Source organism: Bubalus kerabau, chromosome 1, assembly GCF_029407905.1.
Source record: "Bubalus kerabau isolate K-KA32 ecotype Philippines breed swamp buffalo chromosome 1, PCC_UOA_SB_1v2, whole genome shotgun sequence".
Taxonomy (NCBI): Eukaryota; Metazoa; Chordata; class Mammalia; order Artiodactyla; family Bovidae; genus Bubalus; species Bubalus kerabau.
In genome coordinates, this window is record NC_073624.1 from 11,189,198 (window position 1) to 11,207,814 (window position 18,617).

General features: G+C 57.8%; 1 protein-coding gene across 1 annotated transcript; it reads right to left on the reverse strand.

The window, feature by feature from the left end:
* Positions 1-1,778: 1,778 nt before the first annotated feature.
* Positions 1,779-17,518, reverse strand: IL17RA (interleukin 17 receptor A). Its single transcript, XM_055578645.1, has 12 exons — positions 17,170-17,518; positions 12,760-12,784; positions 12,037-12,183; positions 11,234-11,346; positions 10,030-10,156; positions 8,364-8,411; positions 8,057-8,220; positions 7,284-7,367; positions 6,936-7,242; positions 5,954-6,055; positions 4,826-4,867; positions 1,779-4,319 (listed from the first exon to the last, which is right to left on the reverse strand). Exons 1-12 carry the CDS (start codon positions 17,317-17,319, stop codon positions 2,923-2,925), a joined length of 2,706 nt encoding a protein of 901 aa, XP_055434620.1. The 5' UTR covers positions 17,320-17,518; the 3' UTR covers positions 1,779-2,922.
* Positions 17,519-18,617: the final 1,099 nt, after the last annotated feature.

Here is an 18,617-nt window from a genome sequence, read left to right on the forward strand (position 1 = left end):
CAGGAAGGCCCCTCCCTTGTTTACCTGGGAGGAGAGACTGCTCCTGCAGAGCGCAAAGGCCACAGGCAGAAACCACCTTTGTCGTCTGGTTCTGGCTAAAAAGCAGGGGCAGGTAGCCACATCCTGGGAGTCCTGCGGGCGAGCATCTTCTCCCTTCTGCCCGAGGCAAAGATAAGCAGGAAATGAGTAAAACCCATCACAAAGCAGGCGTTCAGAGGCCCAGCTCCAGGTGCTGAGTGGACATTTAAGTGATGAACGAAAGCCCCTCCAAAACCTGAGCACCTCTGAGGACCTTCCTGAACAGGAAAGAGAAGCTGGTTCAGAACCAGCGTGGCCTGCAACGTCCAGAGGACCTGTTAGCCATTTCTCACTTTCCTAGAGAAAAAGCTGTGGACATCCGCAAGGGTTGTATGGCCAGGGGTCCTTCCCCATCCTTGAGCCCCTTCTGTGCACTCTGCCTGGGGAGGGCCCCGAGGCGTGGGGGTCACAGTCTAGAGGACACTTGTTATCAAAGGGCCTTTCTGGGTGAGGCACGATTCACTAGCTGTGGTTCAGAATAGCATGGAAAGCGAGACCTGGCCTTATTCATACCTGATGCTCTTGGCATTTGGGTGATACTTAGACCGAGACCAGTGTGAGGCTGGGGGCTCTAGGGAAGGAGGGGGGACAGGGGTGGAACAAGGGTCGATTACCTGGGGATCTTCCTGACTCCGTTTATATCCACCATGTCCACATAGGCACACCCACTGATGGAAAGATTAGTGACTGCCCAGCGATGGGACATTTGGGGTCATGGGGTGATAATTAGAGGGGCTGGGTTTCTTTGGGAAGGAAGAAAAATGTTCCAAAATTGATTATGCTGAAGGTTGCTGAACTCTGAACTCCCCAAAGCCTTGACTTGTACAGGATCCGTGGTGAACTGTGTGAGCTGTGAATCGTGTCTCAGTGAAGTCGTGAGGAAAGAAAGGGCAGCTGTGGTGAGAAAGGGACCTGGTGGATGGTGACAGCTAGGTCGTCTGGCCTCAACGGCCAGCACAGCAGGAGTCCGAGGTCTGTGGGGAAGGTAGTCCAGGCGGAGAGTGTCTCCCAAGACCAGGCTTGAGACCACAGGGTGGGACACCCTGCTGCAGGCACCACCTGGCTCCAGCCATGGAACCCACACTCTGCACATTGAGCACGAGATGACTGGAAGTGGGGGGATCGTCCCAGAGAGCTGTGTGGGCATCTGCACCCAGTGACGCCCACCCAACATCATCGGGGGATGGTGCCCAGGAGGCTGGAGGCTGGGAGGTCTCGGCTCCTCTGACCTAGTCCTTTTGGCTGCTAGAATGGAATGCCTGAGACTGCACAGACTATGAACAGCAGAAACAAAGCCGGGGCTGGAAGTCCAAGGTCAGGGTGCCAGCGGATTCCAGATTCACAGGTGGCCGTCTCACAGTGTCCTTGCATGGCAGCAGGTTTCCTACAAGGGCACTTAGCCCATCCATGGGACCCCACTCCATGACTCCCTTCCTCCCAGAAGCCCTCCCCAACACCATCACACACTGGGGACTAGGGATTAACCAAGGGATGTGGGCGGGGGTGGGCACGGACACCCGCCTGTCGCACTCCCATGCCCGGTCCTTTGCTGCGCGGGGCTGCTGTGGACCTTGCACTGTCCAGGACCTGGGCCTCAGCAGCCTGCTGCTACCAGGCACAACCTCACCACGAGAAAGGCCTCAGCAGCCAGGAACCTCCCAACCTCTATAACATGTGACTCAAAGTGACAGCCAGGAACTCTAATCCGAGTTAAAAAATTTATTCATTCTTTTATCAATAAGCTCGCTTTCACACATGCACACGTGTACACGCGGTATCTGATTTCTCCTTGAATTTCAGAACCCCCTCCTCCTTGCAGGTGCTTGAAGCTACAGTGGAGGACTCAGGTTCAGGCAAAGAGAACCTAGAGCCACCCCAGTGTGCACAGGGTTGGGGGCTCCTTGTTCTTCTTCAGCCCGGATGCTATAGCCCAGGGGCTCAGCCCGCAATCCTGGAAGAATCCTTGGCCAAAGCTCTCCCACTGACCAAGACCACACGTGGTTTCAGGCCCTGCTGAGGCCATCAGGGCTCATTCACTTCTATCCAATCTTTTTCCGAAAATGACCAGTGTGTCTGATCTACAGCCTCCTCTGCAGGGAACAGGGCATTCTGATAAAGAAGCCCCGGCCTTTAGCATCAGGGCCTGATGCCCCAGCCCCAGCCTGGCCCCCAGGCCTCCCCAAGCTGGGCCCATGGGTTCACCTTCTGCAGCAAGATCAGTTACACACTGCCCTCCTGCCCCAGACTCGGGACTCCACCTGCCCTCCACCCCCCACAGGCACCCCTTCTGCCTCCGCGTCTTGCCCTCACCCTGTGTGCTCCCTGGACCCTCCCACTAGAGGAGCAGCTCCTTGGCAGTCAGGGCTATACTGGACCCAAGATAAAGGCCGAAGGAAGGAATGGCAGATGGTCTGTCCTTTAGCTCCTGGGAATGGGCCATGGGGTCTCGGGGATGGAAGGTGACCACACGGGGACCTGAAGAAAAGCTAAGGGGACACAGTCAAGCTGCTGCTCCTAAGTCGCTTCAGTTGTGTCTGACTCTGTGTGATTCCATAGATGGCAGCCCACCAGGCTCCTCCATCCCTGGGATTCTCCAGGCAAGAACACTGGAGTGGGTTGCCATTTCCTTCTCCAATGCATGCATGCTAAGTCACTTCAGTCATGTCGGACTCTGTGCGACCCCACAGACGGCAGCCCACCAGGCTCCTCTGTCCCTGGGATTCTCTAGGCAAGAATACTGGAGTGGGTTGCCATTTCCTTCCCCCACAGTCAAGCTGGCTACCTTTAAAGGTGCGGCCTCACGGACGCAAGCCCACACGTGCACACACGCACACACGTGCTCACTCACCGCCCCTGCTGGGGAAGGGCCCCGCATGGCGGGCCCTCGGGCTCAAGGCTGGGGTTCTTGCTAAGCTCCTGGAAAAAGAGCAGCAGCTGGAGGCTGCGCAGGCTCTCCAGGCCCTGGGGGGACAGCGGCTGCCCCCCGTCCTCCTCCCCGACCCCCTCCCCGTTGTCATCGTCGTCGTCGTCGGGGGGCTGCGGGGAGCTCCTGGAGATGTAGCCCTGGTCCGACTGCACAGAGCGCCGCTGCTCCTCCTCGGGGGGCGTGAGCATGTCCTGGAGGCTCGGGTTCCGCTTGGGGGTCGGGAGCCGCCCCTCGGAGAGGAAGATGATGCTGTTCCGCCGGGGTCCCTGGCCCCCCAGCAGCGGGCAGGCCTCTTCTCCCTCCACCAGGGCCAGCCGGCCAGCGCCGCTCCTCACCTCCTGTGGGACGGGCTCCACTACCTGAGCCCGAGGGACCCTGTCCACCGGGACCACCATGGTCTGGAGCGTTGGGGCTGCCGGCTGCCCCGGGGGCCGGGGCTGGGGCTCCAGCCGCGCCAGCCCGCCCCCTCCTTCCCCGGCGAGGAGCAGCTCCACCAGCAGGTGGTCCTGGGAGGTGGGCTCCCGCACCAGCGGCTCCTGCCGGACGATCCCTCCTTCGGGCAGCGGCTCCTCCTCGAAGGCCTCCTCGTCCAGGGACGGGAAGTCCCGGCCTTCCGCAGAGCGGAGGTTCTCCAGTTCGAACCAGTCCGGGCGCTGGGCCTGCCAGCGGCGGAAGCGCTGCACGGCCTCGCGGAGCTGCCGGCCGCTGGGGCTCTGCAGGTAGTTCTGGGCCGCGAGCGCCCCCACGCGGTGCATGCGGCCGGGCTCGAACATCTCCAGGTCCTGGATGCGGAAGTAGACCTCCTCGAACCGGTCCATGAGCTCATAGCGGGAGGTGATGTTGAACAGGTCGGGCACGTCCGCCTCGCAGCTGATGTCGCTGAAGTAGCAGACAATATAGGTGCCGAAGCACGCCGGCTTCTTGAAGTCCGGCAGGATCATGTTCATGGCCGCCGTGAACAGGTCCCCCGCTGGCTGCCAGCGGTCGCAGCGGAGCTGCACGGCGGCGGCGTCCTCCCAGCCAAGCATCGCCTGCCACTTGGCCCGGGTGCCTCGGGAGCACAGGACGACTATCTTGGAGTTGCTGTCCGCCACTTCCTGCTTCTGACGCCCCACCCAGGTCATGACCCCTACCTCCGAGATGGCCTGCTCCTCCAGCAGGTCCAGGGCTACTTCGGTGCCACACACGGTGAGCAGGAATTGGGCGAACTTGAGGACCACGTCCACGTAGAGGGGGTGGTCGGCGGAGTAGACGATCCAGACCTTCCTGGGCTTCAGGGGCGGGGGGCTCAGGCTGGTGGCGGAGGGCAGGATCTCTGGGGGAAACAAGGAAAACGGTGTGGTTTCAGGCGTTTCAGTGCTGACCACACACCTGGCCTGCTGGTGAGGGACAGGAAACAGGCTGAGTTTGGCTCCGCGAGCCCAAGAAATGCAGCTGAGACCCCAGAAGATGCCCGAGGCGGCTGCCAGGCTGCACTGGCTGCCTGCAAAATAGCCTGTGCCTTCAGGGAAAAGAGTGTCTCCCACTTTCCTACCTTGCCTGCAGCCTGCACGTTAGTTAGCATTATCTTTTCTTCAAGACACCAAGGCCTGTCTCTGGCATGGACACAGCTGCTCTCCAAGGGCCCTAACCTTCCCTTCTTGTTCAGGGATTAGCTGTGAACCCAGCCCCACTGCTATTTGAGGTCCTTCCATTCGGAGCTGGAGGTGGGTCCCCGGCAGGTGACATCTCCCCAGGGACAGGAACTGACCCGGGAGCTCCTCCAGGCCAATGTGAACAGCCTCCCCCTGAAGCCAGGCCGCCCAAACCAGGAGTGCCCACCTGTGTCTTTGGTGCCATCTTCATGTTTTCCTTGACGGAACCCTGAAAGGAAAGGCAAGGTCAGAAGGACTGCTCCAGAAGTGTCCGTGCAGGTGGCACAGGTTTTACAAGGCCATTTCCCGAGAACGGGAGGGGCCAAGGAGCACCTCCTAGCTGCTCTGGGCCTTGGCGGGGAGACCGCGTCTCCCACAACCACTGTGTGACCTGGAGGAGGTACCGCTGTCTCTGAAGCTTGGTTTCTTCCTCTGTGAAATGGGTCTGTGGTTTAAGTGCCCACAGGGGAGGAAGATACCCACAGGTGGGTATCCATCATGCCCACCACCTGGGTCACAAGTATTCGGCACCACTGACTGGTCTGGGGCCCCCAGAACGGTGCCTAGGAGGTTACCACCTCAGTGGCTGCCCCCAAGCAGACTCCCTTTTCAGGGAAAGCCCATCCCCCAGACCTGTCCTTGCAGGAGGCACAAGCCTTCCGAGACGTCTCTGGAAGTGGCGCCCCCAGCCCCTTTGCGGCCTCCTTGTATTCTGAAGGTGATGCGGGGAACCAACGTCCTTAAGTGACCTCCCCTCCTGGACCCAGTGAGGGACCCCATGGTGTGGGGCTGACTCCCTGGAGCCACACAGAGGCCAAGGAGGGCATTTGGCACCTGACTTCAACCCCCACCTTTGGGCTGCTCCCCAGAACCATGAGGTCCTTCCCTCGCCCCAAGGAGTGGGTGCTTCGGGAAAAGGTCAGATGTGAGGCCCAAGAACAGCCTCCTGACCCCTGGAAAGACCCAGACGTTGGACCCTCCCAGGGACCCTCTGTGGAAGGACCCTCTCGACAGGTCTCATGCCTGGCTTGGTGATCTTCCCCTGAACGAATCGTGGTCACAGAGGGAATGGCCACCCAGATCAGGGTCATGGAGGGGCAGGGAGAGGCCAACCCCCACCCAGGAGACCCATGTTCCCTCCTGCTTGGAACGTGGCCAGAACAGGCCTGGGGTGGGGGACTGATGCTTATTAACAGCCTGCAGGGCTGGGGGTGTGGGGTCCTGAGCACAGACTTAGGGCTGGCACGGGGAGAAGGGTCTGGGAAGAGGGAGGGGGAGACCGGAAATCCCAGGTGGGCTGTAGCCCCGCCCTTACCTGGTAGCCTCCAAGTCATGCAGAGGATCAGCAGGATGACAGAGCCCACCAGCAGGATGGAGAGGCCTGTGATGAACGCAGACACCCACAGGGGTGTGTGGTCTGTGGCAGGAGGGTGGTGTGAGTGACATGACACCCCGAGGCCCCGCCCACTGCCCAACCCGGGAGTCCTGTCTGCCCTGCCAGCCCTGGGGCCCCGCCCACTGCCCACCCCGGACTGCTCCCCTGGGGTGTCTCCTCGTGCAGCCTGACTCCACACCAAGCTAGGCAGGGACCTCTCCGTGACCCTTGAGGTGTCTCAGCCTGGAAAGGGTCAGCCTCACCTTCAGCAGCGTCTGTAAGGAGAACAGGGACAGACTTTCAGTTGTCAGCAGTGATAGTGCACAGTACATAGTACACACTTGGTACATAGTATATAGTACCCAGAACCAAGTGTGTAATACTTAGTGCACAGTACATGGTGCACAGTAAAATATACTTAGTACTATATAGTACACAGTATCTATACTATGGTGCGTAGTACCCAGTACTTAGTACATAGCACACAGTACTATAGTGCATAGTGCCCAGCACATAGAGCTTAGCACTTAGTACACAGTACCTATACTATAGTGAACAGTGCACAGTACTATGGTGTGTAGTACCTAGTACACAGTACTAGTCAGTACTATGACTCAGAGTTTGTGAGAAGTAAAAGCAGACGTGTTAGAGCGCTTTGCTCACTCAGTACATGGTGTTAACTGTAGCTGTGACAATAAAGAGTCCCCAGTTTTCCAGTCACAGAAACTGAAGATCAGAAAGGCTCGGTGCTTTTCCCGCGGTCACACAGCTAACGAAAGTCAGCGCGGAGTCCAATCTGGAGCCTCTCTCTAAGGCCGCACGACACAGGCCTGGACAACTGCCCCTTTCCCCTGGACCAGGTCACGGTGCAGTCTGGGCTGCTGACCTTTGCCCACCCTGCTTCCACATGGCCCCTGGCAGCCGCGTGTCCCACCTGGGGTATGCAAGACCTCCGGGCAGGCCACGGACAGCGAGTGTCGGAGGCAGTCATTGAGACAGCTGCTGAAGAAGGGCTGGATCTGTGAGGCAAGCGTGCGGAGGAGAGGCTGGGGGACACGGGCCCACCAGGAACCCACCGGCCTCTCCAGGATGTCTCCATGGCTGCTGGGCAGGTGGCCCGTCAGCGGGAGGGGGCGGACGACCCTGCCTGGGCGAGGCTGGTGGCTGGCCAGGAAATCCCCAGGCAGTAGCGGTACTGGATCCAGGGGGAGCATGACCCCCCAAGCTGCCTACCTGCCCTTTGCCCACCCCGTCCCACCCTGCTCCCCACCTGCACGTGGTGGCGGCAGCACCAGCGGGAGTCTGGCAGGGTGACCATGATGTGGCAGCACGGCTGGGTGGCTTCCTGTGCGGGCTGCAGGGCGGAGGGACGGTGAGGCCCTGGCCCCGGCTGGGATGTGCCCTGGGGGCCCCCTCCCTGGGGAGAGGGGCTGCAGGTCTGGCTCCAGGAGGAGCAGCCGTCCCCAGGACTGCATCCTCAGGACCGCATCAGATGCCCCAGCCACCGGGGATCAAGGGATAGACGCACGTGTCCAGCAGCGGCCCTACCCTGGCTCCGTCTTACTGCCTTACCTTGACCCCCCACCTTGTCCTCATGTACCCGTTGTACAGTCTTCAAATCCTCTTTGTGATCATGAAATTAACAAAGCAAAAAGAGGACCAGGAGGATGTGGGAGAGGGGAGGACAGAGGGCTGAGTGCACAGGGCAGAGACAGGGCTCCTGTCAGCTGCAGGAGCAACTACGTACCAGCCACACGCAGCCACACTGCAAGCACACGCCAGCCACACACCAACTGTACACCAGCCACACTCCAACTGCACACCAGCCACATGTCAGGCACACACCAGCCACACATCAACTATACACCAGCTACACACCCACCTCACACCAGCCACTCTCCAAGTGCACACCAGCCTCACTCTGCACACACGGGAAGGGAGATCACATGCTCTAAGCCCAGCCCGAGCGCCTGGCCCTTGAGGGTGGAGAGGGTGCTCTGAGCCAGGCTGATGGGTTAGGAAAGCGGCAGGGAGGGCAGTTACCACGGGCAGGTCGACGACATGTTGGAAGCAGCTCTGGTTCTCCGCGGGCGGGAAGCTGTGCAGCAGGACCTGGTAACTGGTGGACTCGTTCCACGGGGTGAAGCTCAGCTGTAGCTGGTGGGCCTCGAGAGTCTCCACGGTGATGTTGGGGTCCCACAGGCTGCCTATCCCACGGGCACAACATGACCAGGAGTCAGAGAGAGGGGCGAGCGTGCCTGCACATTTGCACGTATGTGCATGCTTGTGTGTCTGCATGCATGCGTGTGTGACCCAAGTAAAGCTCCCACACGGTCGCCCCCACGGTTACCTGAACTCACGCATGGCGTGGTGTCCTTCATCCTGGGGTCCTTGCAGTCTGTGGATCGGGAAGAGGTGCAACCGTCAGCCCCTGCCTTGGAGAGCTTGTTTTACAGAACCTCCAATGCCAGAGGTAACAACTGTCTGCTTTCTGGGAGCCTGTCCAAAGGTGGCCCCTTCAGAGGAGCCCCAGGATGGACGCTGCTATGGGTCGGAGGCCCGAGGCCTGGGGCTGCCCTGGCCACCTCACCACTGATCCCTCCAGAAACCCAGATCCAGGCAGAAGCCCCCTCCCCAGACTTGTTCTTGGACTGAGGGGTCCTGTCTACTCCTGTTCCCCCTCTCTGGGGGCTCCCTCCCTGGATCTGCTTCTGCCCTTGAGGGGAGATGGGCTTTGTCCCCCTTGGCAAATGGTGACGTGGCCCCCCAGCTTCCACACATCCTCATGGGAGTCTTGGGTTCAGCCCCGTCTGGGGTGGGCCTGGGAAGCTGCATTTCTGACAAGTTCCCAGGTGATTCCATGGCACTGCCAACCTGGGGACCCTGTGAGGACCGCTCCCCCGGAGACGGCTTCTTGGTCCCCCATTTCCTTGATTGCAGCATTTTTATTGGTTTAAGATGTGACAGGTGTGAATCACTGTGAGCAACAGGTGCTAAGTCAGTCCACTTTAGGGATGGGGGGCTAGGAGGGGGATAGGGGAGTGTCACTCATCTGACAAATAATTATGGAGCCCCTAGTATGTGCCAGGTGCTTTGTGAGGCCTGGGAGATATAGCCAAGAGTGAGACAAAGTCCCTGCCCTCTGGGAATGCCATTCCAGCCGGAGGGACCATAGAAGGAAACTGTGATATCATGCCACGGCTATGTCAAGATGCTGGCATGTCAGGGATGGGGAGTGACATAAAAGGGGAAACAAAGCTGGGTGAGCAGACCATGCGTGCACATGTGTGTGTACATGTGTGCACACATCTGTGTGCATGTGTGTACACGAGTGAATTTGCATGCATGTGCACATCTGTATGTATGCATGGGTGTGCATGTTTTGTGTGTGCAAGAGGTGCTCCAACGATGTGGATGGCCTCAGCAAGCACTTCCCAATCGCCTCCCACACACTGGGCCATTTACAAGGGTCTTGAGGCTGTCCAAGTGGGTGTAAGGCCCAGGCCCTGTCCTCCAGGGGCTGGGCATTCAGGTGCTCTTGGCTCTGGACAACGAGAAAGGCGGACCATGGCAGAGACTCCGGGGGGGACAGAGATACACCCAGAGGTGCAGATGTATCAAATGCTGTTTTGGAAGATGAGCCTGGCAAGCATCCCAGAAGGAGGGAGCAGGGGAAGTGGGGCTGGTGCCAGATACACGCAGGCAGGACATGGGAAGAGTGAGGATCCGGGGCTGGGACGGGGCGGGCAGTGAGGCCACAGCTCTCTGGGGACAGGCCTGTCTTCCCAACACCTTCTGGGCAGGACATGCCAGATGAAGGACTCGGTTCCCATTGAACTCCCGGGGTCTTGGGCCAACACCAAGTTGGTGCTGCAGAGAACAGACTCTGCCTTAGGAAGTGGAGGCTGCAGCCCCCCCACCCAGGATCCCCGGTCCTGCACCTGTTTGTCCCGTGGGTTCCACAGGCCGACCACAGAGTGAGGGGTGAAGGGCATGCTGCGGGGTGGTGCTCTTACCGGGCACCAGGAAGTTTCTGGATTGGTGGTTTGGGTCCCCGTCAGGGATGGGCTTAGGCAGGTGGTGGACGGTCACCTCGTACTCCTCTCTGGGTTCTACCACGAAGTGGCTGAAGGCAAATCGCCACTAGGAGACAGAAGGAGGGGAGGTCAAACGGTCACGGCTCTTACCTGAGCCCCAAGACCTCCCCACCTGTCCCTGAAGGATTCACCAACACAGGGCGGGAACAACCACGTCGCAAGCTCCTGAGTCAGAGACATTGTGTCCCTGTTCTGTGTTTCTTCTGGTCTTCCTGCCTATTTACAAACACCTGGCTCTGGCCTCATTAGGAGACAGCAGGGCCAAAGGCAAGAGAATATGGGCGAGGTTGAAGGCGCCCCTCCCCCATCAGCCCTCTCCAACTCCAGGGCTGTAGGCCTCTGGGACCCAGGGGCAGCTGAAGACCACTTGTTACGTGGCTCTGCCCCGTGGAAGGGAAAGCAGGGTCTCTGGAGCACGAAAGTACAGTGGGAGGCTACGAGGTCCCCCGTCCACCCCCTGAGCCTCACGGCGTTGTTGTTGCTCAAACTTTTTTAGGCCGATGGAGATGAGACGCACTGACGCCAGCTCCCTTGGTGGACTGCTTGGGGTCCCTGGTCCTCCCCATCCTCCCGGTAGTAGTTTGGGGGATCCTGTCCTCACTACACACAGGACAGGGTATCTGTCTTTGCTGCTTGTGTTCTGGGAGCTCTGCCTGTGGCCACTTGTCAGACGTAAACCGGCAGAATCGAGACGAGCCTGCATCAGGATCAACTGGACGGCTTGTCAGCACCAACCGCAGCCGTTTGAACACGCCAGCCTCTGGTTCAGGAGTCTGGGGGGCTACCTGGAACCTGCATTTCTACCAGTCCCCTGGTGTTGCTGCTGGGCTTGGGACTACACACTGGCAATCAGCGCTTTGACCAAACTAAACACGAACCCATTCTGGCTCCAAGCAACAGAAGGAACAGAAACTGCGCTGGAAACCACGGCTGCTCCGCGCTGGGCAGAGCCCCTGTGCCTGGAGGAGACCCTGGCTGACGGCAGGCGCAGGCCAAGGAAGCCGCCCTCCCAACAACGAGCCTGGACATGAGGTAGGGAGGAAGAGTGGGGTGCATGCATGTGTGTGTATGTGTGCCCACCACTCCCCGCGGTCACCACTGCCCACCCTGGTGGGACTCTTACCCGCTTGTGATGATGCCTCAGTGTGGTCAGAAACTCAAACCTGACACACAGACGCTCGTTGGTGTTCAGCTGCAGGATGGACAGCTCCGCCCCCTCCAGGTAGAGGACGCTGGCTGAAGGTCGAGGGAGGAGAGGAGCACAGGTGAGACCAAGGATGGCTAGCCGCCGGGGGGCGGGGGGGTCATTTTCTGTCTGCTATGCGTGCCGACTAACCCACCCCTGCTTTCTGCTCCTTCCAGCTCCCTCTGGGCTAGGTTAGCCGCTGCCTCTGGACAGCTACCTCTCACTGGACAGGGACAAAGATACTTTACCCCGGGCCAAAAGGGAAAGCTTTGCAAATTCGTGGCTAGGCTGCTGGGGACAGACTGTGGGTGTCAGAGGGGGGTCCTTGACCTTGAGGACGGAGCATGAGCCTCAGCAAGGGACTCACCCGGCCATCCACAGGCCTGGGCGCCCTCGTCACCCAGTCTTTCCAGGTGTGCACACGGCTCCACCCCCGAGAGGCTGAGGTGTGGGGGGGGTGCTGTCAGAAGGGCCAGCCTGCAGTCAGATGGTTCATGACTGACGTGTTTTCCAGGGTGATGAAGATTTGGGGCTGAAGAAAGGCCTTCAGTGGAGGATGGTGGGTTAACATCTAGAACTCTGAAAAAGGACTCACTGCCTGAATTGATGGGTCCTTTCTCTGAACTGGCCCTCGTGTCTGAGCACAGGGCCGGGAGCCCAATTCTGAGTCTGGTGGGAGGACTAGGAGGCCCAGTCTGTGGACCCACCAGAGGTGGGCAGCACCCCGAACGCCCACTCACCATCTGTCTGCAGCGTCCACTCGATGTGAGCCACGGGGAGCAAGTGTCCTTGCTGCGTGTGGGCGAAGCGCAGCTGGGTCTGCACGTTTTTTGGGGACGAGGGGGTGAGGTTCCGAGGGTGGATCCAGCTGTCGTCCAGGCAGGTACCTGGGAGCAGGAGAGGCAGAAATCAGAGGCTTGTGGGCTCTAAGGGACAGAGATGCAGCCCAAAGAGGATGCCTGGCGGGGTCCAGGAGCCTTCACAGTCAGGCTATGACCCCAAGACCAAAACTGGGCTCACAGTTCTCTTGATGCCCTTCAGGGGTCATGGCAAAGCTCTGACGTTACAAGAGAGATGACAAAGCATGCCTGTGGCTTTGAGATGAAGCAGTGGTTGGAAGTGGGCAGGAGACATGGGGCAGCCATAAGAGTTGCTCTGTTTTTATGTGTTGGGTCCCTAATGAGCATGGACTCTTGAATGGTGCGCCTCCTCCTTGAATTAAAGCACAAAACAAGATCCCACCCCAGATATTGCCCACGGCAGGGTGACAGGTCTGGCTAAAGGGTCATACTGCAGAGCCAGGTCATATTGTGGCGCCCCAGAGAATTCTTCCAAAACCCTGATGACAGGTGCGGCCCCGAGTCTCAGGGGTCCTCCCGCTGGGGACTGGGTCCCTTGTCAACTCAGTATGGGGTCAGTACCGCATCAGGGCAACTTGAGAAGAGAAAAAAATGGTGACTTACTGTTCTTGACTGTGCAGTTCAGCCCCTGCGGAAAAGAGAAGCAGGTAATTACAGCTGAGAAAGAACTCAGATCCGCCAGCCGGGCTCCGGTGTCCCTGGGCTCACACTCAGGAATGAAACGCACGTGCCTTCCCTCTCACTTTTGGGGCCGCTCCTGGGGGGACCATATTCCCCCCCGTACTTTGCTCTCCTGACAACTGAGGAGATGCAGGGCAAGAAGTGGGTGCAACACATGGCAAAAAGGAACTGCCGTTTTCTCAGTGGCTTTAGGAGCTGCGCGTCATCTGAGCCTCGTTTCCTGCCCTGAGCTCAGGACGCTGGCAGCCAAGCCCAGAGACAAGACTTCCAGATTTCCACATCTGAGAGGCCATGGTCACCCAGCCTGACCCCTATGGTAAGTCCAGCGACTGATCCACATGGCCTGCTCCACAGGGCATCCAATGAGCTTTTAGAACCTTAGACTTGAATATTCTCAGACAACCAAAGAGTACCAGATTTGTATGAAAATAGGTTAAAAAAATCAGCAACTTACAAGAATGCTCTTGGAGAAACAAGATGATGCTGGGAGCAGAATAAATTAAAACAAAATTATAACGGTCTCAAAGAAATGAGAGGGCACTGTATCCATATGACAGGGACAGAGTACTATGGAAAAATGAGCAAACAGAAATAAAAACGGACCTTGAGGGGGAGGAAGGTGGGAGAGAGTTTCAAGAGGGAGGGGACATATGTATACCAATGGCTGATTCATGTTGATATTTGGCAGAAGCCAACACAAGATTGTAAAGCAATTATCCTTCAGTTAAAAATAAATAAATTTAATTAAAAAATGAACCATGAAAATAAAAAAATCCATAGACAAACTAGGCTATAAAATTCAGGAAATTTCTCCAAACGCAGAACAATATTAAGCAGAAATAGGAGAAACAATATGTGAATATTTAGAGGGTCAATTCAAGAGAAATGATATGACTAACTATATTTCCAGTTGCACTTATCTCACATGCTAGCAAAGCAATGCTCAAAATTCTCCAAGCCAGGTTTCAACAGTACGTGAACCATGAACTTCCAGATGTTCAAGCTGGATTTAGAAAAGGCAGAGGAACCAGAGATCAAATTGCCAACATCCCCTGGATCACAGAAAAAGCAAGAGAGTTTCAGCAAAACATCTACTTCTGCTTTATTGACTACCCAAAGCCTTTCTGTGTGGATCACAACAAACTGTGGAAAATTCTGAAAGAGATGAGAATATCAGACCACCTTACCTATCTTCTGAGAAATCTGTATTCAGGTCAAGAAGCAACAGTTAGAACTGGACTTGGAACAGACTGGTTTCAAATCGGGAAAGGAGTACGTCAAGGCTGTATAATGTCACCCTGCTTATTTAACTTATATGCAGAATACATCATGGGAAATGTTGGGCTGGATGAAGCACAAGCTGGAATCAAGATTGCCAGGAGAAATATTAATAACGTCAGGAACACAGATGACACCACCCTTATGGCAGAAAGTGAAGAAGAACTAAAGAGCCTCTTGATGAAAGTGAAAGGGCAGAGTGAAAAAGTTGGCTTAAAACTCAACATTCAGAAAACTAAGATCATGGCAACTGGTCCCATCACTTCATGGCAAATAGATGGGAAAACAACGGAGACAGTGAGAGACTTTATTTTCTTGGGCTCCAAAATCACTGCAGATGGTGACTGCAGCCATGAATGACCATGACCAATGTAAACAGCATATTAAAAAGCAGAGACATTACTTTACCAACAAAGGTCTGTCTAGTCAAGGCTATGGTTTTTCCAGTAGTCATGTATGGCTGTGAGAGTTGGACCATAAGGAAAGCTGAGCGCTGAAGAATTGATGCTTTTGAACTGTGGTGTTGGAGAAGACGCTTGAGAGTCCCTTGGACTTCAAGGAGATCAAACCAGTCCATCCTAAAGGAAATCAGTCCTGAATATTCATTGGAAGGACTGATGCTGAAGCTGAAGCTCCAATACTTTGGCCGCCTGATGTGAAGAGCCGACTCATCGGGAAAAACCCTGATGCTGGGAAAGATTGAAGGCGGGAGGAGAAGGGGACGACAGAGGATGAGATGATTGGATGGCATCACTGACTCAATGGAAATGAGTTTGAGCAAGCTCCGGGAGATAGTGGAGGACAGGGAAGCCTGACGAGCTGCAGTCTGTGGGGTTGCAGAGAGTCAGAGAGGACTGAATGATGGAAAAACAATAGGACCAGAACACTGTTTATGAGCTCATGAACAGCACCAGGTTGGAGCTCTTGCTGAAACCCCGGAGAAGATGCCCATGATGTTGAAGACAGTTTTAGGTGGTAGTAGCCAGTGTTCCCTGAGCTCTCCTGGGCCAGGCATTGGTAGCACTTTGTATGGAGATCTCATTGAATCTACAATAGCCCTATGAGGTAGGTACCATCACCACCTCACCACTTAAAAAAAATACATATTTTTAAAAATGTTATTTATTTTTGGCTGCGCTGGGTCTTTGTTACTATGCACTGGCTTTCTCCAGTCGCAGCGAGCGGGGGCTACTCTCAGGTTGTCGGGGGTGGGCTTCTCTTGCTGAGGAGCACCAGCTCCCTGGCTAACTCCGAGCAGCTGGCACCAGCTGTTGGTCTCTCCACCCATTGCTGCCTCTTGGACAGAGCTAGCTGTCATTCACCTGCTCACCCTCCCCTTCCTTTTTTCAGTCCACAAACATCTGTCAGCCCCCACGGCCTGCTTATGGCACTGGGCTGTAGGTGGTGAAGTCAGGATGCGAAGCCAGGTCCTCTGAGATCAAGTCACTAAGTGGTGCTCCATCCATCGAAGCGCCAGTGGAGGGACAGAAATCTGGGGGGCCTAACCCCTCTCTTTTCAGGGGAGCCAGCTGGCAGTGGGGCCTTGTTCTCTGGCCAGGTGTACAGGAGGCAGAGGGAAGGCAGAGCCTGGCAGGTGTAGACAAACTGCCCAGGGTCCCTCTCTAGCCCCTGCTTCCCCGCCATCAAGCCAAGCCCCTGCTCCGGGTGAGCAACTGAGGCCAAGCCCTTTCAGCCCAGCTCAGCGGAGACCCTCCCTCATCTGCAGCTGCTTCTCCCACTTTCCTGCCACACAGACCACCTACTCTTCATCCTGCCCACCCTCGGGCCTTGGCTCAGCGCTTTCCCCCTTCTGGAATGCTCTAGACTCTCTTGGAGGGCTGCCCAAGTGCCTTCTCTGCAGGAAAGGCACCCGGGAAGCAGGAGCTTCCCTGTTCCCTGGAACTCCATCCCTCCTGGCTGACAGAGGCTCCTGCTCCAGGCTGACTTCTGTGATTTACTGCCCCAACATCCATCATCAGCGAGTGTGTCTTTGTTGTTTCAGGACCTTGTATTTTGCAGGCGGTCAGCAAAAGGCCATCTAAAAATGAACTGAGTCCCAGACAGCAGAGTCCCCAGGTAGGACCTGCTGAGCGGGTCCCCTGCTCTGCCCAGGGTCACAAGGACCTTTCCCAACATCATGTTAAAAAAAAAAGATTTTGCTAAACAGTCACTGACCTTTCACCCTCTTATGAATCCTCCGCAACATTAGATAGGGAGAAATACCCCTTTGGTTGTGCCACATCCTCTGACTCAGATAAGGAGCGTCATTTCTTAGGGTCAGAGGCCAAAGGGAGGGGGCCGAGGAAACCGAGAGGAGCGGCGGGAGAGGGCAGCGCGCGGCCAGCACCGTCTGTCTCTTTTCCCTTAAGACGGGCCTCCACCCCAAGGCCACTACCAGGCGGTGGGTGTGGGTGTGTCGCTTCCTGTGGGCACAGCCGGCAACTGACGGGTGCCTACAGCCCCGCGGGACTCCAGACGCTGGCGGGCGGTGGGGGTCGGAGGGGGCGCCGTCCGGAGGGTCCATGCGATGCCCAGGGCTCGCCCGGAGGGGTCATCGCGCTGCCCTTACAACTCTCCCCGGAAGCTGCCCCGCAGACCCGGGGCTTGTGCGCCAGACTCTGCGGCCGCGGGGTCCCCCGGGCGCCGGCTCGGGGCGGGGGGAGGAGGAGGGATGGACTACCGGGGTTGGCACCGGGACCGGTCCCGCCTCGCCCTCCTCAGGCCCCGCCTCCGGCTGGCGCGCCTCCCCCAAGTCCTTCCCCAACTGCGGGGCTCCCCCTGGAGGCGCCGCCGGGACGCCTGCCCAGGTTGTGCAACCCGCGCTGCGCGATCTTTCCCAGCAAACTCCGTCTCTTCCCTGGCTCGCACCGCAACTCGCGACGCTCCGCGTGTCCTGCCCAGGGCGGCCCGCTCTTGTGCCCAAGCCTCGGAACCCCCGAAACCCCGCTACTCCGGCCCCGGCCCCCGGCCGCCCGCCCGCCCGACAGCATCCTCGGCTACCCCCACCGTCCACCCCACCCCCACCTCCACCCCCCGGGACGCGTCCGATCTCACCTCCTGGGAGCACTCGGGCGCCGGGTGGTCCAAGAGCCTCGGAGAGGCGAGACCGAGGCCCGGCGGGCGCAGGAGCAGGAGGAAGAGTAGGAGCGACGGCCCCGGCGGGGATCCGGGGAACACGCGCGGCCGGCAGCGCGGAGCCCCCATGGTCCCGGCCCTTCGCGGAAGGCTCGCTCCCGGGCTGGGGGCGCAGCGAGGGCGCGCCCCGAGGATCCCCTCGGCTGAGTCCCGAGTCGTTCTCCCGCGCCTGCTTCCGGCTTCCAGCCCTGCCCGGGGCGGGCCACGCAGAGGGGAGGGCTCGGCCGGGACAGTCCTTCCGCCTGTCCCTCCCCGACGTGCGTCCCAGGTGCGCCCTCCTCCCTGGCTCCGCCTCGCGCTCCTCCCCGCGTTTCTCCCCAACTCCTCCCCAGCTCCTCCGGGCTCCTCCTTGCGCTCCTCCCTGGATCCTCCCCGCGGTTCTCCCGCCCCGCCTGCTCCTGCGCTTCAGCTCGTCCGACTCCTATATTCCATCTCCGCTCTTCGTCAGGCCGTAAAACTATTTTAATATCTGCCCCTTGCTCTCGCCTCCGGTCTTACTCTTCTTCTCCGTCAGAGGAAGTTCTTTTTTTCAGTTCCCTCTCTGCGTATCCGCACCTCCTCCCTGTATTGCTTTCCTGGCTTTTCCTCCCCCTTCTCCAGGCCGGGACCGCTCCGCGCTCCGACTGCGCGGGGGTCCCAGAGGAGGTGGGGGGCCCTCAGCCTCCGGTTCACGCAGCGCTGCGCTGAGCCCGCGCTTTCGCCAGAGACCCGCTCCAAGTCTGCTGAGAGTCCGCAGACCGGGTCCTTCCTTCATCCTGAGACAACCGTCGTCCACATTCCCTTTCCTGACAACCCTGAATGCCTCTGCTGGTCTCGAACAACCCCCACCCAGATCCCACCGACTGTAAATGGATCTCCAGGTCTGAGGCGGTGGATCTTCTTCTGGTCCAAAGCAGTGGCCCTTTGCCTGCTGCTGGCGGACCCCTGGCGACCACCTGAGCCCCCGCTAGCGACAGGACACAGCTGCTTTAGGCCTCGAGCTCCGTGGTCTTCAAACCTTTTACTTGTTTATTTAAGAATTTTGGAATACTATCCATCCTCCCATACATTTTTAAATATCACTTCGGAAATTTTTCATCCTATGTAAATAGATATAGAGGATATAATCACTAATTTGATGTCTGTAGCAGGCAGCTTCCTCGATGCCCCACCCCATCCCATCTTCTGGTGTTTGCACCTGCTGTGCCTCCCTTCCCCCCCTTGAGTGTGTGCTGGGCCCAGTGACCTGTTCTCAACAGCAGAATATAAATATGATGAGACCAAAAAAAAAAAAGGATGTCACCGATAAGGTTAGGCTATGAAAGACCTGGACTTGGGGTTGTTCAGCCCTTTCTGGGTTGCCGTGAGCTGCCTGTGGAGAGGCTGGG

What these genes read in the sequence shown, in the direction of transcription:
- IL17RA (XM_055578645.1), bottom strand. Translation starts at nt 17,319, where the DNA reads ATGGGGGCTCCGCGCTGCCGGCCGCGCGTGTTCCCCGGATCCCCGCCG. An exon ending in GAACTGCACAGTCAAGAACA is followed by an intron (nt 12,184 to 12,759) that starts GTAAGTCACCAT and finishes TCCTGCTCCCAG; the next exon opens with GTACCTGCCTGGACGACAGC. An exon ending in CAGAAACTTCCTGGTGCCCG is followed by an intron (nt 8,412 to 10,029) that starts GTAAGAGCACCA and finishes CCCGATCCACAG; the next exon opens with ACTGCAAGGACCCCAGGATG.